At 41.6% G+C, this 25,426-nt stretch overlaps 1 protein-coding gene across 1 annotated transcript in view; it reads right to left on the bottom strand.

Moving 5' to 3' along the window:
• The window catches only part of LOC126416452 (lysosomal acid lipase/cholesteryl ester hydrolase-like), a 132,399-nt gene that overhangs the window by 70,290 nt on the left and 36,683 nt on the right, over positions 1 to 25,426 (bottom strand). Inside the window, exon 3 of the mRNA XM_050084180.1 lies at positions 10,862 to 11,017. Within this exon, the coding sequence (XP_049940137.1) occupies positions 10,862 to 11,017 (156 nt within the window). The remainder of the gene's footprint in view (positions 1 to 10,861; positions 11,018 to 25,426) is intronic.

Raw genomic sequence — 25,426 nt, 5'->3', positions numbered from 1 at the left:
AGCACAGTCAAAACCCAGTGAAGCCTTGCACATATGTGTTGGGCAGTGTCTCTAGTATACCTGTCGAACGCGTCATCTCGCTCTTTTCAGTTCTAAGTGCACAGTGAGCATATAAAGATACCTAGACAAATAGTGTCTACACAAGGTATGAAGGCCTGGAGAGATCATCCACCTGGTGTTATGTAGCCCACATAATATTACTTTGATGCACTTCCTTCTTTATGACTATTCTCAGTCGCCCTCTGCTGGAACAGTGAAGAAGTATTGCAGCGTTTCCGGTGGGAAGTGTTCGGTCGCTGACAATACAGCCCGTAATTAGCTCCCACTATGTTTTACCTCTGCTCACATGAGCCGCTGACTACGAAGACAACATTGTGGCACAGTGTAGAGAAACTGCGGAAAGCACAAGCATCCATCTGTGACGAAGGTACTGGAAAGTTGGTACAACGCTACGACAAATTCCAATGTCGGAAAGGAGACTACGTAGAGAAATGACTGGAAGGCGTAGCTAACTGCTGCAAATAAAACATTTTTCATTTTCACCGTAGTTTCCAATTCGCGACCGATCGGACGTAACTTTCCAAATAGCCCTTGTATACTGTTCTTCGTCTACTGAGCAATAAGAATATCTGAAACTTACTGGTGTGCAAGAAAACGTTCCAAACAACAACGTCTGAGAAAACATTATCTATGTTCTCTCTACCGACAGTTTTACTTATTTTCCTGTGTACTATGTGGAGATCGTTACTACAGATTACAATAAAGACGACATAAATATTATACAAAAGTGCTATATTAAAGCTGGAGAAACAAATTTTTCTCATGTAGGCCACTGTTCTTCAAAATAACATCAAATATAGATGTTACTGAATAAGGATTGGTCTCCACAAGCAATGTTATTAGACAGGTCTTAAGAAAAATAACCATTGTATCAGAGAAAGGAGGCTATTCCTTTAAGAACAGTTAATGTGTTTTGTGTAGAAGAACGAAAACTAGAAATGGAAGAGGTCGAAGTCCAAAAATGTAACCTGGTGTATATGGCTAAACCAGTTTCCATGAAGAAGGAATATAAGCTGTTACAGGAAAAAAAGTCCACTGAAGATTTACAAACAAGGGTTACATATTACTTTGAATACAGCTTATGTAAATATCTAGATACAAGTAGGAAATACAAGACATCAGAGTTTACTTTAAATGCCAATAGAAAGTGATTATACTTTGCAGTATTTACATGAAATGTGATGGACTAGATGGTGCCCACCTAGCGACAAAACAGCCACTTGTGAGGATTAAAACTGATGGAATTACTTCCTTTAATGGTAACTCATTTAACCAGTTCTAAACTTAAAGCTTCTTACTGGAATTCCACAAGAATATGGAGTGAAAAGTCGTAATTGTACGTCCAAGAATATGTGGAAGGTTTTAGCAGTAGTATAATGCAGGAAACATTAAACTTACTGAATGCTTCCAGCTAAGAAAGTTGCAAGAAGGTACCAAGGCAATAGTTAAGCCGCAAAAGAGATATTTTCGAGGAAAAAATGGATATGTACCAGAATTCGAGATCATAACTTTGTTGTGTTTGTCTAATTATTGTCTGGAGAAAGAAAGAAATGATTTTCATTAAAATTTAAACTATAAATTAAAAGATAAGCTGGACACTATAAAAATCACACCAAACAAACTTAAGAATGAAATTTTACCTTCATCTAAATGCAAATACAAAAAATTAATAAGGATTTTGTTCAGGAATATTTGTTTCCTTAATCCAATTTACGACTGCCAAATATACACTATGTCACATGGATTGAGATGAATTACAATAATAGTTAACATGCCATAGGTGACTTTAGTTATCTTTATCACAGCTTTGTATATACCAATTACCATGTAGCAGGGCTGACATCAATTCTTACTTTCTTGTGTGTTAATAACACAGAATACTAGTGAATTGCAGTTGCCTTAGCTTCATTTGCACTCTAAAATTGCAAGATCTATACAACAGATGGAAATAATATTTGAGGAACTACCTTTTTCCAATTGTAATCACCTCGCCCAATATTTTGTGTGTGTTTGTTTGTCACTGTAGCATACTCAGTATAGGGAGTAGGTCTGGAATGTTCTTCAAAGGTGTATCCACCCATGTTAGGTCCAGGCTTAAGTCCAGAGGTGGATCCACATCCATTTAATCCAGAATTGTGTTTCTAGCAGAACGCACCAATATTAGATCTAGGATAACATCTGATCCCCTCCACACCCTCTACTCCCATGACAAAGCAACACATACAAAAAAATATCACTTTTAACTTTCCACTATTTTTACATGTCCACTGCAATGCTATAGTATTGTACTTACCTTGCCAACAGTCTTGATAGTGAGTCATGAATTATACTAAGTCTTGTATTTTATGGTTAGTAACATATCATAAGTCCTGGCAGTACTTTTTATACTAAGGTCTCTATTTCATATCTGACGATGGTAATTCTGGACAATTGTATCTTGCACTTTTTTTTATTACCGGCCATTTTTAAAAGTGAGTATTGGATGAATCTGGCAACCATGTAGTCTGTCCCAGCTTTCCCACCACTTTTTGGTTCCTAAGTCATAGAGGGATTACAGTATGTCATCACTTCTAATAACTGGGTAATAAATTATAGTGATAAGAAAGACAAGGTGTGACTGAAAGTGGCAGGTCGTTAATAACAGTAATAACTTAGATTCATCTTCTTGTGTAAATCTGGCAATCATGAAGGATGTACCAGCTTTCATAGCGAACAGGATTACACATTTTAACATTTCCAACCATTTTTATTTCACCCAATTAGCGTAGGGTAGTGTGGGAGGGGGTGGAAAGAGGGTAGGGTGACCACGAATTGACCTTGTGGGAGATCTGGCAACAATGCAGACTCTCTTGGAACCAGCTCTGTCCCATTACTAATTGAGTCTGGCACTACACTGACGAGAAAGTGGCACATACCCTCTCACCTCTTGCTCAAGACGACCCCAGATTTGCTTATTCACCAAGCTTAGCCATTGTCTATTTATGTCAGCTGAGATAGCACATAGGTTTACTTAGAAAGCGTTACAAATTCGGTAAAGTTCTTTATGAAGACAGGGAGGAAATTGGCCTTTGATATACAACAGAAAGCACTAAATTCCGCTCTTGTGCCACACATATAGCCTCTACTGAGATGTTTAAAAGTCATACTTACCTGTGATCAATGAAGGCCTTGAATATGCCCTGTAAATCTTCATTACTTGGATCCTGGTCTGCACATTGATCACACTTGGTCAGTACCCACTGTCTTTGGTGAAATGGTAAGTGGAACTGCTAATTGGTCCTTGAATTGTGGCATGATTTCAGTGAGAAACTAGAATATAACTTGTCATACCTACCTGAGAATGATCCTGCATTTATATATATCATAACCCTAGAGCACTAGTTAATACCTCAACTGAGAAGGTATACCTATTCATGATGTCAACAGAATCCACTGTGAGGTTGGTGAGGAACTGAAAGATGGCCAACATATCTCCATCAGCAATTCTACAGGTGCACCAAGCTTGACCACTATTATCATATCTGAGAGTGTAGATGGGTCTGCTCACAAATTCATCAGATTACAACGTGAAGGCGGTGAGGAATTAGAACATAGCCTTTCATGTCTTCTACAAGATGACTGCAGGTTCGCTCATGCCTCAGCACTCCTTTAAACTGTAGATGTTACCTCAAATGAGGCAACAGGCAGGCGCACTCTGCATGTCAGCAAAGTCTGACTGGCGAGAAATTGGAAATTAGTCATACACATCAACCTAACGGTAACCTCAAATCTGCACAAATCTGTTTATGTGCCACACTTAACCAATCTCAGTTGAGAGAGTGAGTAAGCAAATTAACAAGATTGGCTCTGAGCACTATGGGACTTAACATCTGTGGTCATCAGTCCCCTAGAACTTAGAACTACTTAAACCTAACTAACCTACGGACATCACACACATCCATGCCCGAGGCAGGATTCGAACCTGCGACTGTAGCAGTCGCGCGGTTCCGGACTGAGCGCCTAGAACCAACAAGATTGGTCACGTCAAGCATGAGTCTGTTGAGAAACTGGGACACAGGCTGTTGTTCGTAACAAGGCACCAGTTTTAACTACTCACTCTTACCTCAACACTAGAACCACTGATATTTGAACATACCTAGAACCACAACTGGGTCACTAATGACCTTCGTATCTTCCCCTTTTATTATCCTGTATCAGTGGGTTATTGTTAGCACTAATGAATGTATTCTTTGAAGTACTGGAAATTTTATTATGAAATCAACAAAAATAAAATAGCTTGGAACCGTGCTCACTCCCAGCTATGCATATTCGTGAACTTTGCTGTCTATCTGTGTTTGGTTTCCCGCCCTTGTTGCAGTTACATCGTGGTTCTTCTTTCTTCTACGTGTGGCATCAATGATGTGTATCGATATTTGCGCCATGTACCATCTTTGGTTTGGTGCATGTAGTTTCTGGCTAGAGGGTCTGCAGGCAGTCGGTCGGTTGTTGCGGACAAGGGGAGTTAACTTCGAGCGGTGCAGTCGGCTGGGTCCGCAGGCGGTCCCTGCACAGTGTCGGAGAGTGTGTGGAGCTGTCTGATCGCTACGAGCTTCGTGGTTCACCGTCAAAGTTGAGTAGTGGTTTCGACTATCCAAGCCACGTCCATTCATGTTGTTGTGGTTCGTTTTCTGTTGGGGAGGTTTTCCTGTTCGCAACATCGAGTATTTCTTCTGCTGAAATTTAGCCGCCATGCGGTGCAATTAACTATTTTGGTTGACTACAACTCGAGTGCACCAGTGAAATTTTCTGCCATGTGGTCGTTAGTGTTCTGGTTACCTGCCCTGGGCACTGACGCAAATTCAGGCAGTGTTCTTTTGGGTGAAGTTAACTACATTACCGTATTTCAAATTCAAGTGTACCAGCGGAATTTTCTGCCTAGTGGCCGTTAGTGTTCCGGTTACCTGCCCTGGGCACTAACGTAATTTCAGGCAGCGTCCTTCCCTCACCTGTTGTCGCTGTCCAACATGGTGTGTAATCTTGACAGCTAATACATACTCCATTGTAGATTATCACGTTTGTAACTTTTTCTGTTTAAGTTCTCATATACTGATTGGCGGGAAGCAAACTCTTGTGTCGGTCGGTCCATGGCTGTCCCCTGGTTGGGTTCCGACGGATCAAATGTAGTTGGGCTCACCATCTGTCTCGCCTAAGTGAACGAGGGCAGACCGACCTCCCTGAAGGCTTCTAAGTGCCGTTGTCTTTCCCACTGGTGTTTAATTATATGTTTTCAGCTACTTAAAATTTAAGGCTTATGGTTATTATTTCTTTTTTAAAAAAAAATTTGCAAAATTAATTGTGGGCTTTCAGTCTCGCAATCTTATTCTTAAAATTATCTTTCTAGCTTAAACATTGAAGCCTTCTGCTTTTAAAAGCTTATGGTAATATATTTTAAAATTTTGAAACTTAATTGTGGCCTTCAGCCATTCGTATTGCACCTAGCATATGTTTGTTCTGTCTGCTTTGCCTTGAGCCTTTTCACTTAGCCGTGATATATGTTTTTTATTTATTTTATTTGCGTTTTAAGTGCATTTTTATATTGTTGATTTTTAAGATTTCTTGTATTTAAACATTGTGGCCTTCTGCCTTTAAAAGTCTATAGTAAAATATTCAAAAATTTTAAAACTTAATTGTGACCTTCAGCCACTTGTGTTGCACCTTGCACAAAATGTAAAATTAAGTATAATCGCTACTTACCTTATTTCACGAAGACTCACAGAAATTCAGCACTCTACACAATAATGCAAAAGAGTGACAAACGAAATAATTAAGAATGAAATTACAATGAAATCCAGATCTTTGGCTGCTAACAGTCGTTGATAAATACGAACGGGGACAGTTGAAAATGTATGTCTCTACCGGGCCTCGAACACGGGATCTCCTTCTTATATGGCAGACACTCTATCCGACTGAGCCATCGAGGACTGAGATAACAGTGCGACTGCAGGGACTTATCTCTGGCACACTCCCCGTGAGACCCAAACTTTCAACTTATGTCCACGCATTATATTTTTAGTGCCCCTGCCCACTATGCTCATTACTCGTGGCAGTCAATCTACCGATTCCCGTATGAGGTTGAGCAATGTGAGTGCATCCGCACTGAAGAAGATCATTGGCCACTTAGCCTTATCTATATGGAAATGGTATCTGTTCTTTCGAAAATGTCCGAAAGAACAAATACTATCTCCATAAAGAATTAAGAAGTCATCCAGCCACTGTTCTAGTATTTACTGATATGGCAGGCAATAAGCATCTGAGACATAGCCTCACACATCTACATCACAGAGACCACAAAAAATGAACTTGTACCACTATAGTTTGTGCTTCAGCTGGGATGACAGCAAGCATACCAATTTGTTTGATAAAATTTTGGAGGAGGCTGATAAAAAACTGGAAATGGCCTCTTAAGTCCTTTTCAGCACAATCATAGGCCTGCACATGCAGCACCATTACCTGCTAGCTATTACTTCAGCTGTGACAGGCCTATTCATGAGGTATCTGGGTCTGTCGTGAGGCTGGTGTGAAACTTGAACATGGCTCACATATACACATCAATAGCCCAACAAACTGCTCATGTGCCATTATCGGTCACTAGCTTCTATCGTGACAGACAGTGGCGTGGGTTACTTATGAGGACAGCAGGACCAGAGAGAGGCGAGAAAGGAACTGAGAAACAGCCTCACGTTTCTAACGTAGTGAGTCCTAAAGTCAGTAAATGTGCCACACTAGCTAGTATGTGAACTGAGGTTTTAGATAAGCATATGTAATAGGTCAACAGAGTCTTCAGAAGGCCAGAGATACACTGAAGTGTGGACTCTCAGTTCTTCCTCAGGAATACCCCAGGCTTCATCCTCAACTGCCATGCTTCGATACTAGTTGCAACCAGAGCTGGGACAGTAGACAGACATACTCACCAGATTACCACAGCTCAACATAAAGTTCGTTATCAAGTGGGATGTGGCCACACTTACTTTCCTCACGTTTTCCCCAGGGCTGCACATAGTGCATGCTTATTATCAGGTAGTGCTCCAGTTCAAACAGTGGGAAGGTCTACTCATCTGCTGAGAAGAGTGGTGCCTGTGTCAAGTATTGGAACACGGCTTCACACTTCTTCCTCAGTTGGCCCTTAGTACTACACGTGTGTCATGGTCAGACAATAGCTAGTATCTCAGCCGAGATACTCACCAGTTCATAGAATCCAGAGTGATGCCTATGAGCAACTGGTACATGGTGTCGCATGTTTTCCACAGGGTGAGCCAAATCTGCTCATGTACGATGCTTTGCCACTGTGTAATACTTCACCCGAGGGAGCGAGCAAGCCTGCTCATCAAGAAGACTGAGTGCAGCATAAAACCACTGACAGTCTGGAATAATGCGTTGCATTCCTTCCTTAAGAGGACCCAGGTCAGCACACTTGTCATGCTTAGCCACTAAAGCTAAGAAGATATATTGCTATACACAATGAGGTAAGGAGAGTCTAGTGAGGGAATGTGGCTTGCATATTTTCAGTAGGTATGACCCAAGTCTGCATATGTGGCATGTTTAATCAGTAGCTAGTATCTCATGTGAGACACAGGAAGCTGATTCCCCATTTCTCCAGAATGCAACATGAGACTATTGAGGAGTTGCAACTTTTCCTCCCGGGTCTTCTTGTTTGTGCACCACCCTTCGCATCCAGATATTACCTCAGTTCAAGCAGTAAGGAAGCCTATTCACCGAGGCAGCAGATAAGAGCATGGATCTAATGACGGAAGGGACAAGGCCATGCACATATACGTTGTCCAATGTCATTAGTGTGACCATGTGTGAAACGCTTGAATAATCACATTTTTCAGTGCAAAACATGCAGGAAGAGAGTCAACAAGGTCCTGGAAGGTACCAAATCGGATGTGAAGCCATGTCGACTCCAATGCCATGGAGAGAAGCACTAGATTTCTCTGCTGAGGGTCGATGGTGTGAATGGCCCGTTGAGGTGGGCCCATAAATTCTCGATTTGGTTTAAATCCAGGAAGTCTGGTGGCCAGAGGAGTATAGCAAACTCATCCTGGTGCTCTTCTATCCACATACGTACACTGTGAGCTGTATTACATGTTGCACTGTCCTGCTGATAGATGCCATCACGCTGAAGAAAAGAAAAAGTAAATGTAGGGATGGACATGGTCCCCAAGGGTATGTGCGTACCTGCATTGATCCATTATGCCTTGCAGATTGAAGAGATTACTCATGAAATCCCAGAAAAACTTTCCCCAGACCAAAATGCTCGTCCCTCTGGGCTGAACCCTTCCAGTGGCTGCTGCAGTGTGTTTGCTTTCTGCTTGATGGAGCATAAAACGTCTTTAATCCCAAAAAGTCATCTGTAGCTTCTCAGTGGACGTGATTTGCGGTATTGGCTTGCAAGGTCCAGCCTTTGTCACTGATGAACAGCAGCAAGCATGAGTGCATCAACCAGTCGTCTGCTGTGGAGGCCCATATGCAGCAACGTCAGCTGAATCGTCGATGAGGAGTCACTGTTGGTAGACCCTCTGCTCATTTGGTGTGGTTCTCAACAGTTGCACGTCTATTCCCCTGTACACAGCCAGTGCACCAGAGTTGCATCAGCGCCAATTTTGGATTAGCTACTTTGGCATGCATGGTATATTTCAACCATGGCCGCTTGTCAACAGTTTACAAACTTGGACATTTCGGAAATGCTTCGATCCATGGCCCTAAAGCCAATGATCGTGCCCGTCTGGACGTCAGATAAATCATTCCGTTTTCCACAATACGACAACGACTGAACTGTTTTATATGTCTGCTGGACATACCTTATGTACCCTTCATTACTGTTGCAGCCATCTGCCTTCTATTATTCGTTGTTCCACGTTGACGTCGAACATGCGCGATGGTCACATTAATTTGGCTAGACCATGTACGTAGGAGGGCAGCACATTGTAACCTCTGACGCATTTTGCGACAACCTAGTAACTCCAGCTAGGACAGTTGACCTAGTCACGAAACAGGTTGTAACGCCGGAAATGCATATCCTCTTATTTCGATCCATTGTATTATAAATTTTTTCCTTATTTTGTTACCTGAAGATATGACGTTTCTGTGTCTATATATATTGTAATTGTTTTACTATATATATATATATATATATATATATATATATATATATATATATATATATATCGATGTATAATTGGTTTGTTTTGTAAATACTATTTGTATTTTTACTCTGGGTCTTGCCTAGGGAAAACTACGCTATCGAACGATTACTTCGATAGGTCGTGTGGAGAACCAAAGTGTTTAGGATCTTTGGTAGTGTTAAGTCTGCCGCGTGGAGCACGGGCAGAGAGAGCCTGGCTGAAGTAGGGCGGTGGAGCAGGTGTGTTGAGTGACGCTCCCGCGAGTTGCTGCGCTTCCAGGGTTTGGCAGCGTGTAGTTGCGCTCGACTTGCTATGATAGTTTCTGGCATGGTATCGCAGACGGAAACATTAGCTGCCACACATCAAGAGCCCGTTTCGCCTGGTGACCGCGCAGAGAAGAAGGCGCGCCAAGATCTAGCTTCTGCAACAGCTATGGCCGACATAAGTGATTGTCGCCAGCTCCTCGATCGACGACTTCAAACCTTCGATCAACCATCAAGGAAGACTGAAAGCACGTCAAGTTTTAGAACTGTATGGCAGACCTCAGCTTTTCAAGCTATTCCATTAGCATCACTAAAATAGAGCAACTTACCATGAACCTTTGTTGCTCATTGTCCCAATTGTATTACCAAGCAGGGCCCCTTCCTTTTCCGAAATGAACTCGAGTGTCGTTGAAATTCAAACGCCAGCATTAAAGTAATATCATTCGATTTCAGTGCTTTAATTTCAAAGTTCAGTTAAAGTATTCATATCTGGCTACAATATTTAGATTACATAAGCACAAATTAAGAGCGCGAGTTCTGTTAGCATATTTTAGCTTACCTGTGACTGCAACTCAGCTTGGTACTTACTAAATTTTACTATTGTTAGTTGTTCAGAATCATTTAATTCAAGTTCAAAGTTAAATCTCTTAATTCTAAATTGCGTAGATTCAAGTAGGTTTTGAAATGATTGTTGAGGTAGCCCAAAACTAACCTTATTTTATTGAATTTCGTAGTGCTTCAGAAACAAAGTTCACTATTAATTTCAGTCACTAAATTAACTTTCATTTTTCTGGTTTGATTAATTGTTTTGCTAAAGTAAGTCAGAGTGTAGCGAAATTAATTACCTCTGACAAACATTCAGTTTTCACACAACACGTGTCAACCTTCAGTTGCCACGCTTTTAGTGCTAATTATATGTGCAATATCCTTTCTTTTTCAGTAATTATAGTAGTTGTTCATAGGACTGGCGACCGTAATTTTCCCCAAATTTCAAATGTCTAATTAACGCCAGTTAATTGTTAACGTAACGACCGCACATTTACTTTCTTTATTAACTTTACCCTTTTTCAAAATTAATTTCCACCAGTATCATTTGCATTTTTCCTTTCACTTAGATGTAACTTTTTCCTCCCTCTTTACTGACAGATGAACTCTGGTAACGATTGGTTTTCCCAAATTTCCATTAGGTACATGCGGTTTAATTTTTACTGTCATTAAGGTCGATAAGTGAGGGGGAGGTTAGAAGGTCACCTGAATTTGGCAGGGGGCCAAGGAGAAACACGTGTCTTACTCATTAAAACTGCAGGTTTGCACGTGCAGCATCCTTGGCTGCTAGCTATAACATGTTCTGAGCTGTTGGCCAGGCGTACTCACCATGTCAGTTGAATCCAGATTTATGTTAACACCGAGCTGAAACAGTGCCTCGCAGAAATTCCTCAGGGGTGATCCAGATCTGCACATTCGCCATGCAATGTCCGCAGTGGTGCGAGATCGAGGCAATATGTCACCTGGCACCTGCCACAGCGCCCTCTGGGGACAGCAGAGGCCTCAGTAGAGCAAAACAAAATGCACATAATGACAGGAGGGGGCGCAGTGCCTGTTGGACACTACTGCACTACCCTGACAGAACGCCAGACTGAGAGCACAAAATTCTGGTGAAGATTTGAAGTGGTTGTCTCGAAATATGATGTGCACGTAACCCAGCATAGAGTATTCTGGACACTAAGGGACACATAGGGAAAAAAGTGCAGTTCCATCACAACTTACCTTGGGAATAGGCCTTATATTGTCATATGCAGGAAAAAGATTCGTTGAAACCTTTAAAAACTGCAACTTCTGGACAATAAAATTATTTTCAACTAAGTTACAGCACTTCATTTCCAAAATGGGTACAAAAGACTGCAAAGATACATAATGACATTGTACAAATTAGTAACATATATATTTGTTCTCGTGAAAAAATAATTAAAAATGTGTTGCTCATGGAGTACCAACCTTTAATCCGCCAATTAAACGTAATAATAGAAAAAATACAACAAATTGCTTTAGTAGTGGGGTAAAGCAGGTTGCGACCAAATAGGAGGCATTATTCTCTTATGTAAACAAGCTGGCCAGTTGCGCTAGCCTATGTTTTGTTTGTCTAGGACGTAATTAATGGACTATAACTGTCATGATAGTTACAATTAATAGCAAATAATACTCTCATGATGATGGCCGAGTAGGACACTTGCATTCATATCACATTATTAGTGATACCTGCCAGGATAAAGATGGTAATTTATGACTCAAAAACGGAGTTTTCCTACCACCATAGTGCAATACGTTCCTTCCTCCACCACTACCCACACCCGCTTAGAGTCTCCAGCATCCTCTGCCTGTTAATCCTCTTCTGTACCTAACTCGAGCAGCAGCAGCAGCAGTTAATTGAGATGGTGCTACAAATACCTGGTATAGTATGCCACCCACCTGTATTGGCCTAGTTTTCACAAATGTTCTGCAAAGTATTGCACCCAATTCTACTTTCTACAACCTACATTACTGTTTATAGTTTCGTGGCTAATTTTACTGATTTTTTTAAAGAAAACACAGATTTCATTACAATTCTGGCAACTTCTACCCAACTGCTTTTACAGTACACGCATTGAAAACAGTTTAGTTGCTATTTTCCCGATTCCTTAAGAAGACAGTTGAAAATATGGGTTTTGAGATTTAGTTTTCCAGCTTTTTTAAGACAACATGTGCAAATATCCGTTTCTCTGCTATTTTATCGATTTTCAGGAAACATGTAATATGCGGCGTTAATTTATTAGTAAGCTTCATCACCAAACTGTAAAGTTCTTTACAGTTTTTACGCAATTCGTTAAAATTTTGTAGATTTTGCCCCAGTATTCTGCAAGTAATGCTTTTTTCAAGAAGACACACTTAAATATGGCGCTTTAAATGTGTAACAACTAACACACAATGCATACACCGCAGCAAACCAAGATATGACGCTTTTTTCATTTTTTAGGTAATTCGTTAAAGGTGAAATGTATGTACTTGGCTAATAAGTTCCACATCTGCGTCACTACGCCAGGGGTACAAACAGTTGGGAAAGAGCTACACAAATTACTGAAGTACAAACAAAAACGTTTAGTTTCCAAACTCCGAACAATGTATTCCTATCGCACCACACTCTGGAATGCTTGTGTTAATACCATGATGGCGGGGGAAGAAAGGCCACAATTACTTCTATATTTAAAACTGAAAAAAAGAAAAATGCAACACAGCTTTCCAGCAAAGTATTCAAAATGCTTCGGTCCATACTGCTACCGCTACAGCCGCTGACTGGAGACCCCCTCCACTGCAGCACGTCTTGGAGCTGACCTGCCTGACTGCTGAGGATGGGGAGCTCACAAGGTCAAACAGAAAATTAAGAGCACAGCACATATTTTGTCTTGACTGGCGGTGGCGCTTTCCACCCCTCCCCTCCCCTCCCCAGTCCCATTGCAAGCATACACCCAGCGCAGTGGTATACCATTTACGCTGAATATATCAGTTCTTTGTCACACAAAGCATTTTTATGTTTCCAGAGGCATATGACAAATGTTTTACGAAATTCATGTTGATTATGGTCTGACAGTTCCAGTTTTTGTTTTCCCTTATTCCAACAGGATCTGTTCCAATTACGCTTCAATTACAGCAGATGGTTCTCCCTTTGTTCACGTTTCGCTACTATAGCGATCACAGTATGTCACTCCTAGAGGTCCTCAGTCCTCTTTATTTTTCCTCTGCAGCGAATACGATTTGTGAATGGCGTGTGCAAAGAATGCCTGTCTGTTAGCTAAAATTCTGAGCTGCAGGGCAGTCCCATAACTTTATTCATAGAATTTTATCCACAAGTCGACAACGCAAATTGTGTCTGTGTATTAAGATTTTATTCCATAAGTTTATAGATACATAGAACTCCCGGAAGACTGTGCACTATACACTTACTCTTCTTTGTCACTCAACTGAAAAGTGTTCTACACGACACTTTCCATTAACAATAAAGTGTTGCCCCATACTGTTGCCTTTGACATATCTTCCATAAATAAGGAAAATAAAACTACAGTCTTCAGTTTATCTAGAATTTCGATCTACAACACCTTATCGCTGAATTTGGACTGCCAATTATGTTTGGTTCAACAACACCAGCCATCACCCACACGCTACAAACTGTCCCGCAAGTTGCTAGGATAGCGCGCTAGCCTTCCTCTCGTTTAAGTTCCAACATGCTAACACTGTTGCGTGTTACGAGAAGCGGTCTACATGCGTTTTGTAGGAACATAAATGAGATTCCATGGAAGAAATTCTGAAACTCTCTGATTCAACGGTGGTAGGAAGTGACGTATACACCCCCACTGATTTTTAACAAAAATGGTTCAAATGGCTCTGAGCACTATGGGACTTAACATCTGAGGTCATCACTCCCCTACAACTTAGAACTACTTAAACCTAACTAACCTAAGGACATCACACACATCCATGCCCGAGGCAGGATTCGAACCTGCGACCGTAGCGGGCGTGCGGTTCCAGACTGAAGCGCCTAGAACAGATCGGCCACACCGGCTGGCGATTTTTAACAGTAAAGCCCCAGCATGATGCATAATGCCTGTCTTGCGACACATAACACATAAGTCACCCGAACTATATGACTGCATCGGTGCCACTCCACATATTCTTCTACGATTTTTACTACATCTACTGATTTGTAGTCAGTAGCATACTACAAGAGTACCAGGATCTTTTCACTTATTCACATTCAACTGTTAATTTTATTATATTCAGCTCCAACTCCCATTCCTCGTGAATTGCTGCAGCCTATTGGTGCTGATGCCTTCCTGTAGGTAACAGCGCATATCTGCACACATACCTTGCAAGCCACTATATGCATGGTGAGGTCTCAGTCAGATCATTATTACCGATTTTCGTCCCTGTTCCACTCACACTCGTATTGATCAAGTAAAAATGATTATATGCCTTTGTACACAGCCAGTTCCCTGATGACCGCTACCCAATATATGCTATGCCAGAAACACGATTATGGTTGCGTAATGGGGTCAGATATTACGTTGAATGCATAGTGATTAATTAGAAATAAATTGTCTTCTTGTTCAAATGGGATATTTGTTATAATACTATTTCAACAGTGCCACAGTGCTTCCAACACGTTATCTATTGGATTATTTACACTGGTGTTACTACAAACGGTCAAACACAAATCAGAGCTACTGCAAGAATACAGAAAGATTTAGGATTTGATCACATTATTATTAATTTTTTTCCCTCCAAGGCTATTCGAGAGTGGACTGACTAGATATTGTATTCCTGTTAGAGAAGTACATATCGTATTCATTTTCCACATGAGCAGTGCAGATTCGTTCAGTAATACTTATTTTTATAAACACATCCATCAGTATTTACATGGAAGACGGAATTGCACTCTTAAGTGACACGCAGAAGGGATTTGTGTCTGCTCACCTGAGACACATAAGTCGATCTGTCAGTTTGGATTACTTCCCTTAATATTTCTGCAAATGAATCTGGGCCTGACATAACCATCCTACTTCAGCTTGATCTACATGGTTACTACTAGGCATTTTACTGCAGTTAATATTTGCCTTTTCAGTAGTTGCAAGGGCAACAGTCTGGATGATTGGCTGATCTGGCCTTGTAACACTAACCAAAACGGCCTTGCTGTGCTGGTACTGCGAACGACTGAAAGTAAGGGGGAACTACAGCCGTAATTTTTCCCGAGGGCATGCAGCTTTACTGTATGGTTAAATGATGATGTACTCTTGGGTAAAATATTCCGGTGGTAAAATAATCGCCCATTCGGATCTCCGGGCGGGGACTACTCAAGAGGGCGTCGTTATCAGGAAAAAGAAAACTGGCGTTCTACGGATCGGAGCATGGAATGACAGAACCCTTAATTGGGTAGTGGATTAGAAAATTTAAAAAGGCAAATGGATAAGTTAAAGTTAGATATAGTGGGAATCAGGGAAGTTCAGTGGCAGGAGGAACAACACTTTGGGTCAGGTGAATACAGGGTTATAAATACAAAATCAAATAGGGGTAATGTAGGAGTAGGTTTAATAATGAATAAAAAAAATAGGAGTGCGGGTAAACTACTACAAACAGCATAGTGAACGCATTATTGTGGCCAAGATGGACACAAAGCCTATGCCCACTACAGTAGCACAAGTTTATATGCCAACTAGCTCTGCAGATTATTCAGGTAGTGAAGGGAGAAGAAAATTTAATAGTCATGGGTGACTGGAATACGGTAGTAGGAAAATGGAGAGAAGGAAACATAGTAGGTGAATATGAATTATGGGTAAGAAATGAAAGAGGAAGCCGTCTGGTAGAATTTTGCACAGAGCATAGCTTAATCATAGCTAACACTTGGTTCAAAAATCATAAAAGAAGGTTGTATACATGGAAGAATCCTGGAGATACTAGAAGGTATCAGATTGATTATATAATGGTAAGACAGAAATTTAGGAACCAGATTTTAAATCGTAAGGCATTTCCAGCGGCAGATGTGGACTCCGACCACAATCTATTGGTTATGAACTGTAGATTAAAACTGAAGAAACTGCAAAAAGGTGGGAATTTAAGGAGATGGGACCTGGATAAACTGACTAAACCAGAAGTTGTACAGAGTTTCAGGGAGAGCATAAGGGAACAAATGACAGGTATGGGGGAAAGAGATACAGTAGAAGAAGAATGGGTAGCTCTGAGGGATGAAGTAGTGAAGGCAGCAGAGGATCAAGTAGGTAAAGAGACGAGGGCTAGTAGAAATCCTTGGGTAACAGAAGAAATATTGAATTGAATTGATGAAAGGAGAAAATAAAAAATTCCGTAAATGAAGCAGGCAAAAAGGAATACAAACGTCTCAAAAGTGAGATCGACAGAAAGTGCAAAATGGCTAAGCAGGCGTGGCTAGAGGACAAATGTAAGGATGTAGAGGCTTATCTCACTAGGGGTAAGATAGATACTGCCTACAGGAAACTTAAAGAGACCTTTGGAGAAAAGAGAGCCACTTGTATGAATATCAAGAGCTCAGATGGCAACCCAGTTCCAAGAAAAGAAGGGAAAGCAGAAAGGTGGAAGGAGTATATAGAGGGTCTATACAACGGCGATGTACTTGAGGACAATGTTACGGAAATGGAAGAGGATGTAGATGAAGATGAAATGGGAGATAGGATACTGCGTGAATAGTTTGACAGAGCACTGAAAGACTTGAGTCGAAACAAGACCCCGGGAGTAGACAACATTCCATTAGATCTACTGACGGCCTTGGGAGAGCCAGTCCTGACAAAACTCTACCGTCAGATGAGTAAGATGTATGAGACAGGCGAAATTCCCTCAGACTTCAAGAAGAATAAGAAATTCCAATCCCAAAGAAAGCAGGTGTTGACAGATGTGAAAATTACCGAACTATCAGTTTAATAAGTCATGGCTGCAAAATACTACCGCGAATTCTTTACAGACGAATGGAAAAACTGGTAGAAGCCGACCCTGGGGAAGATCAGTTTGGATTCCGTAGAAATGTTGGAACACGTGAGGCAATACTGAGCTTACGACTTATCTTAGAAGAAAGATTAAGGAAAGGCAAACCTACGTTTCTAGTATTTGTAGACGTGGAGAAAGCTTTTGACAGTGTTGACTGGAATACTCTCTTTCAAATTCTGAAGGTGGCAGGGGTAAAATACAAGGAACGAAAGGCTATTTACAATTTGTACAAAAATCAGATGGCAACTACACTCCTGGAAATGGAAAAAAGAACACATTGACACCGGTGTGTCAGACCCACCATACTTGCTCCGGACACTGCGAGAGGGCTGTACAAGCAATGATCACACGCACGGCATAGAGGACACACCAGGAACCGCGGTGTTGGCCGTCGAATGGCGCTAGCTGCGCAGCATTTGTGCACCGCCGCCGTCAGTGTCAGCCAGTTTGCCGTGGCATACGGAGCTCCATCGCAGTCTTTAACACTGGTAGCATGCCGCGACAGCGTGGACGTGAACTGTATGTGCAGTTGACGGACTTTGAGCGAGGGCGTATAGTGGGCATGCGGGAGGCCGGGTGGACGTACCGCCGAATTGCTCAACACATGGGGCGTGAGGTCTCCACAGTACATCGATGTTGTCGCCAGTGGTCGGCGGAAGGTGCACGTGCCCGTCGACCTGGGACCGGACCGCAGCGACGCACGGATGCACGCCAAGACCGTAGGATCCTACGCAGTGCCGTAGGGGACCGCACCGCCACTTCCCAGCAAATTAGGGACACTGTTGCTCCTGGGGTATCGGCGAGGACCATTCGCAACCGTCTCCATGAAGCTGGGCTACGGTCCCGCACACCGTTAGGCCGTCTTCCGCTCACGCCCCAACATCGTGCAGCCCGCCTCCAGTGGTGTCACGACAGGCGTGAATGGAGGGACGAATGGAGACGTGTCGTCTTCAGCGATGAGAGTTGCTTCTGCCTTGGTGCCAATGATGGTCGTATGCGTGTTTGGCGCCGTGCAGGTGAGCGCCACAATCAGGACTGCATACGACTGACACACACAGGGCCAACACCCGGCATCATGGTGTGGGGAGCGATCTCCTACACTGGCCGTACACCACTGGTGATCGTCGAGGGGACACTGAATAGTGCACGGTACATCCAAACCGTCATCGAACCCATCGTTCTACCATTCCTAGACCGGCAAAGGAACTTGCTGTTCCAACAGGACAATGCACGTCCGCATGTATCCCGTGCCAACCAACGTGCTCTAGAAGGTGTAAGTCAACTACCCTGGCCAGCAAGATCTCCGGATCTGTCCCCCATTGAGCATGTTTGGGACTGGATGAAGCGTCGTCTCACGCGGTCTGCACGTCTAGCACGAACGCTGGTCCAACTGAGGCGCCAGGTGGAAATGGCATGGCAAGCCGTTCCACAGGACTACATCCAGCATCTCTATGATCGTCTCCATGGGAGAATAGCAGCCTGCATTGCTGCGAAAGGTGGATATACACTGTAGTAGTGCCGACATTGTGCATGCTCTGTTGCCTGTGTCAATGTGCCTGTGGTTCTGTCAGTGTGATCATGTGATGTATCTGACCCCAGGAATGTGTCAATAAAGTTTCCCCTTCCTGGGACAATGAATTCACGGTGTTCTTATTTCAATTTCCAGGAGTGTATAAGAGTCGAGGAGCATCAAAGGGAAGCATTGGTTGGGAAGGGTGTGAGACAGGGTTGTAACCTCTCCCCGATGTTATTCAATCTGTATATTGAGCAAGCAGTAAAGGAAACAAAAGAAAAATTTGGAGTAGGTATTAAAATCCATGGAGAAGAAATGAAAATTTTGAGGTTCGCCGATGACATTGTAATTCTGTCAGAGACAGCAAAGCACTTGGAAGAGCAGTTGAAGGGAATGGACAGTGTCTTGAAAGGAGGATATAAGATGAACATCAACAAAAGCAAAACGAGGATAATAGAATGTAGGGTCATTCCATGCCAAGTGGTCTAAACCTTCCCACCATCATGTCTCCAATTTTCTTCAAATTTTATCTGTAGCACTAGTCAAGTGCTAAATTAAGTTTCTCAAGATTTCAAGCCTCTAGCTGCAATACTTGCTGATCTACACCCCCTTGTCTGAAGGGTAGTAAGTTCGCATGCGCGCGACATCAGACAAAATGCCATTTTTGGGGTCTCATAAAATTGAAACCAATTCATAAGAATGGTTAGTAAGATGAGACCCTGTACAGTTTTTTGTGCTGATTCAAACGAAATTAATTATAAGATTACTGATGCAAAATCCGGTCAAACAAGTCGACTCAAAGTGTACCCCTAATTCTGTCGTGACTTAATGCGACAAATTTTGACCAATATTCAGACTGCAATAATTTCCTTGCAGATAAAGATATGGACTTGAACTTTTTACCAAGTCTTATCTTTGTGCTGGACATAATACAGCTGGATTTCCAACTACCCAGGCTTTATAGTCGCCTTGCAAAATCTCTTCAAATTTGGCAGTGTCAGCGCAAATGGCTTTATTTACCAAAGTTCAAAGCCCATTACTACAAAATAGTCAGCCTGGATTTAATTGTGAATAGTATCATCTGAAAGAGAAACTCTTGCTCTACGAGATGGATATATTTTTCTTTTGCAACGCTTCCATTAAGTGCTTATTTACTCAGGTCAAAGTATCTTATATTTTGTGTGCGCAGTGCCCTGCGTTGGTCCATGATGGCTGAGCCATTACTGGTTATCACAATAAAACCAGCATCCCCATCGCCATAGGGGCCACGCCCGATAGCCATGCAGTAACAGCCACGGGTGGGTATCTTTACTGCAGGTTCCCAAGCCTGATTACAGGGTGTCTTTACCACAGGATCCCAAGCCTGATTGTGGGTTTCTTTATGCAGGTTCCCAAGCCTGTCTTCCTCAGTTACTTCATCATTCTGGAAGCATCGTTGATTTGCAAGAGAATGCTTTCAGGAAAACTGTATTGCCGACCAGATGATGTCACTGATGGAGCTGGAATAACACCAATGATAAGTTGTTCTGGAATCCAGCAAGTATCACGTCTTAAGGGCCAATAAAATGAACTTGCAGGACCATGAGGATGCATAAAGCTTATGAAAGCATCTTTCTGTTCGACTGAGATTTCAACGATGTTTCCAATCCACCATTTCTTTTCATAAATGCAAGCAACATACTGCCCAGGCTGAAGATCCATGACTTGAACTACTACTTCAGCAGCACTAATTTTGGCCAAAAAAGATGTCGCATCATTAGAAACTCTACTGACCTTAATTGTCGTCATATCAATGGGCAAAAAATGGTGGTTTTCTCTTGTGCCAGCTAGAGTGTGCCCTTGCAGGAATCTTTCTTCTTGAGAAGCTTTTTCTTCTTCAACTTCCTCTTTGCTGATGAAAAAGAATTTGATTCCATTGATATTATCATTGCAGAAGTTGAAAAGATCTTTGGGTGTTAGAATCTGGTTTTCATATGGACGTTGCAAACTTGCTCTTGCTGCCAACCGTTTTGTTGTGCCTCCAATGCCATCACAAGGCGACTTTCCATGGCTTGTTCCAAAGAAATTCCATTCTGCTGTTATTTCAAAATCTTCTTTGTGATAGCATAAGTTGAGAAAATTCTTGAAATTCTTATATTGTGCAGCTGAACCATCACTGAAGTAGTGGATGTGGCTTATTTTGGAAAATTGCATCTTCAGGTAATTGATTACTTTTCCAATGTAAACATGGACAGTAATCGTATCGTGTCGAAGGCAGTCACTAATAACACAAAGATTCACACATTGCACCTCTTCGTTTTCACAGTAGTAGACTACAAATGGATGAACTGTTGCTTGACTGTTTTCCCAGTGAAAGCCTTGCACTGCATCTTGAACAATAAATGAATAGTTTTCAGCAAAATCCATTAGTATTATGAATTCGCCTTCTTTCAAATCAGTTTTGAGAGCTTTCAGGTGCTGGCTTTGATGCTTGGCAATGTAGTGATGACAAGACAGGTTCCAAATTTTTGCTGCAATATCTTCAACATACTCTTCTGTTGAAAGCTGCTTTGTTTCTAAAGTATCCCTGTCGGTATGAATCCATTGTTTGTACTCAATCAGTTCTTCAGGGTCATTATCTTCAAAATATGTTGCAATAACTGCTTCTACACCTTCTGGACCAGGGCAGTTTTCACAACGATGAAGCATACAATCCTTGTTTTCCAAGCTGCAAACAGCTTTGCTAAGAATTTCCTTGTAGTCTTCATTGATTGATGCACCAGTGAGCATAAGCTTGACATTTTGGTGTATTGTACAGACACAAACTGAGTGCATTCCAGCAGAGCCAACTGTAACACACCATTTTGGTCTAAGCTCGCAAAACTTTGAGAAGCCAATTTCTGGTCCATTTTGCTTCTGATAAGACACGTACATTTCCTTCAAATTGCAAAGCAACAACCGCTTTTGCTTGTACACCTTTGTTCCTGAAATTCTCACAGGCACACAGTCTTTCTTCCCTGGACAAAGTCTGCTGAATTCGTCATCTTGAAAAAAGTCATGTACTTTCTGAACAACTTCATCTGAAAGCTTCCTTCCTTGCCGATTTGCTGGAAAAGCTAGAACACCTTGCTCATTCTTCAGTTTTCTCGCTTGCTTTACCATTCTTTCTGATACATTAAATGCTGTTGTCGTATCTTTAATTGTCCAGCTTCTTGGAACCAAGGTCAATATTTGAACTTTTGTCCTACGATTTGACACTTTACATTTTTCTTTCAACTCTTCTATAAGATTATCAAGATCTGCACAATTATTGCATGGGCGACTTTTACTTGAACTTGGCTGTTCATCGTAATTGATTCCTACAGCAGCAGCAATTTGATTCCCAATTAAACTTTGTGCATCCAAGATCTTTCTTTTTGCATAGCTTTGCTTATCTCTTTTACTTAGTTGTCTTCTTTTCAATGGTGAAGCACCAATAAATGATAAACTTTTGTTGATGGCTGGTTCAGTTTCATCCGTTGTGAAATCTTGTTCAGATTGGGTTGATAGTGATGATGAATCTTCTAGCTTTTGGTTCAGTGCCGACATGCAGCGAGGGCAAAGCTTCTGACCAGGTTTTATATCAATCACTTCTTTTTTCTTTAACAGGCAAAGTTTGGCAGCTGTTTCATTATCAAGCAGTCTAAGTCCAGCTTTTACATTGTGATTCCTCTTCTTGAATGGATTGCAACATTTCTTTTGCATCGCTTGATATTCATGTAGGAAGAGGGCTTCATGGTGGAAGCAAATGATGGAATTTTCGTCAAGTTTGGCTTCTGAACGCGAAACAAGCAATTTCTGGTCACATTCTGTGAAATCACTAAACGCTTTGAATCCAGTCTTCTTAGCATAGAAGATAACATGGCACTTCGATGCAGCAGCATCTTTTCCAATTGAACAGGGGGCCAACGATTCTTCTTCTTCATTAACTTCTGACATCTCTCACTGGCCAATCACTGAATAAAACACGAATGAAATATCCAATTATATCAGTAATTCTAAGCGACTATTAAGATTCAAATTCCTAGAAATGAAGAAAAATTAGTGCATCGCGCATACAAAATATAACAACTTTGATGTGAGTTAATGAGTACTTAATGGTCGCGTTGCAAAAAAAACAAATGTCAGTCTTGTAGAGCAAGAGTTTTTCTTTTAGGTGATACTATTCACAAGCAGATTCAGGCCAACTATTTTTTAGTAATTGGCTTGAAACTTTGGTAAATTTTACCGTTTGTGCTGACACTGCCTAATTTGAAGAGATACTGCAGGGCGACCATATGGCCTGGATCATTGCAAATCCGGCTGCATTATGTCTAGCACAAGCATGAAGCTTGGCCAAAAGTTCAAGTCCATATCTTCAACTGCAAGGAAATCATTGCAGTCTTAATATTGGTCAAAATTTGTCGCGTTGTGTCACGACAAATTTTGAAGTATACTTTGAGTCGAGTTATTTGACCGGGGTTTGCATGAGTAATGTTATACATAATTTCGTTGGAATCAGCAAAAAAAACTGTACAGGGTCGCATCTTACTAACCATTCTTATGAATTAGTTTCGATTTTATTAGACTCCAAATATGACATTTTTTTTATGTTGCATGCACACGGACTAAGTACACTTCAGACAAGGGGGTCTAGATCAGCAGCTATTGCAGCTAGAGGCCTGAAATCTTGGGAAACTTACTTCAACACTTGACTAAAGCTACAGTTAAAATTTGACGAAAATTGGAGACCATGATGGTGGGAACTTTTTTCAGTTTTAGACCACTTGGTGTGGAATGACCCTGTAGTCGAATTATGCCGGGTGATTCTGAGGATGTTAGATTAGGAAATGAGACGCTTAAAGTAGTAAAGGTGTTTTGCTATTTGGGGAGCAAAATGACTGATGATGGTCGAAGTGGAGAGGATATAAAATGTAGGCTGGCAATAGCAAGGAAAGCAATTCTGAAGAAGAGAAATTTGTTAACATCGAGTATAGATTTGAGTGTCAGGAAGTCGTTTCTGAAAGTATTTGTATGGAGTGTAGCCATGTATGGAAGTGAAACATGGACGATAGATAATTTAGACAAGAAGAGAATCGAAGCTTTCGAAATGTGGTGCTACAGAGGAATGCTGAAGATTAGATGGGTAGATCACATAACTAATGAGGACGTATTGAATGGAACTGGGTAGAAGAGGAGTTTGTGGCACAACTTGGCTAGAAGAAGGCAACGGTTCGTAGGACATGTTCTGAGGTATCAAGGGATCACAAATTTAGCGTTGGAGGGTAGCGTGGAGGGTAAAAATCGTAGAGGGAGACCAAGAGATGAATACACTAAGGAGATTCCGAAGGATATAGGTTGCAGTAAGTACTGGTAGATGAAGACGCTTGCACAGTATAGAGTAGCATGGAGAGCTGCATCAAACCAGTCTCAGGACTGAAGACCACAAGAACCTACAGCTAGGACAGCTCCGGCCAATATCTACGCTGACTCTAGCCTAGTGAACACACTACGTAGCCTTCAGTAGAAAGTTGTATCTAGTTGGGCGTAACGTCACTTTGTAATTGTGTAGCGTAGTATTTTGGTTATTATTTCTTTTCACTGTCTTGTACTTTTATCTGGCATTTGCCACTACAAGAATTGTTGGGTTTCTTGTCGTTCTTTCGTTTGGAAATCAGCACACGCCAAGAAGGCGTGTTAGTTACATAAAGTGTGTTCAGACTTGATCGTTAGTTCTTTCCCGCAGTCCACAGGACACTACAGTTTCAATGAGAGTGTAAGGGATTTCTTGTCCTATTCGTGTGCAGTAGGTATATTTACCATCATATCTGTTACACCTCCAATCACCGATTCCGTAAGGTCTCCCCACAATTCGTTACTGCCATCTTGTAGAAAACGCTATTGTCTGCATACATCCTAACATCCAAACACACCACTAGCCTCTGTACATGACTCTATTATTATTGTTTACCCTTCCGTCTCTCTCTGGTGCTGTGATCAAGTGAAAATTGATTAACTATATACCATCTTACATACCGTAATTTCCTTTGTGATTACCAAACCCGATATTGTTAGTCAATGGCGAGAATGTAGGGGGTTAGTTCTACCAGAGCAACGACGAAAGAAACCTGGCCGCACCCTGAATATACAAGAATCCACCAGTAACATCAGACCTATAACATCTACTACAATCAAATAAGAGTCTCTACATGTCTCTGTATGAGTCCCAATCTCTGTTGTATTCATGTTATCATTATGCTGGTTTGCTATGGGATATATGATGGTGGTGGCAGGGCAATATCTGAGTATCAGTTTTTGTTTGAATTTCCCCAAGAACTTTTCACGAGAAATACATTATTTTCTCTTTTTTTTCAAATTGGATATACTGACATAATATGATCCTGACAATGTCGAAGAGCTTCTAGCACTATCCATCATATCATACTTACATTGGTGCAGTTGCTTCTCAGATTAGTCACAACCATGCACAATTCTGAGGTAGTGCAAGAGTAGAGGAAGCTTCAGAGTGTAATCACGTCATTCTTCATTACCCCCACATGCTGTTGGAGGGTTGACTGACAATGATATACACTCCTGGAAATTGAAATAAGAACACCATGAATTCATTGTCCCAGGAAGGGGAAACTTTATTGACACATTCCTGGGGTCAGATACATCACATGATCACACTGACAGAACCACAGGCACATAGACACAGGCAACAGAGCATGCACAATGTCGGCACTAGTACAGTGTATATCCACCTTTCGCAGCAATGCAGGCTGCTATTCTCCCATGGAGACGATCGTAGAGATGCTGGATGTAGTCCTGTGGAACGGCTTGCCATGCCATTTCCACCTGGCGCCTCAGCTGGACCAGCGTTCGTGCTG

This window comes from Schistocerca serialis, chromosome 8 (genome assembly GCF_023864345.2).
Source record: "Schistocerca serialis cubense isolate TAMUIC-IGC-003099 chromosome 8, iqSchSeri2.2, whole genome shotgun sequence".
In the NCBI taxonomy this organism is placed as follows: domain Eukaryota; kingdom Metazoa; phylum Arthropoda; class Insecta; order Orthoptera; family Acrididae; genus Schistocerca; species Schistocerca serialis.
The sequence above is the reverse complement of the archived record's forward strand: the minus strand, read 5'-3'. Positions and strand labels throughout refer to the sequence as shown.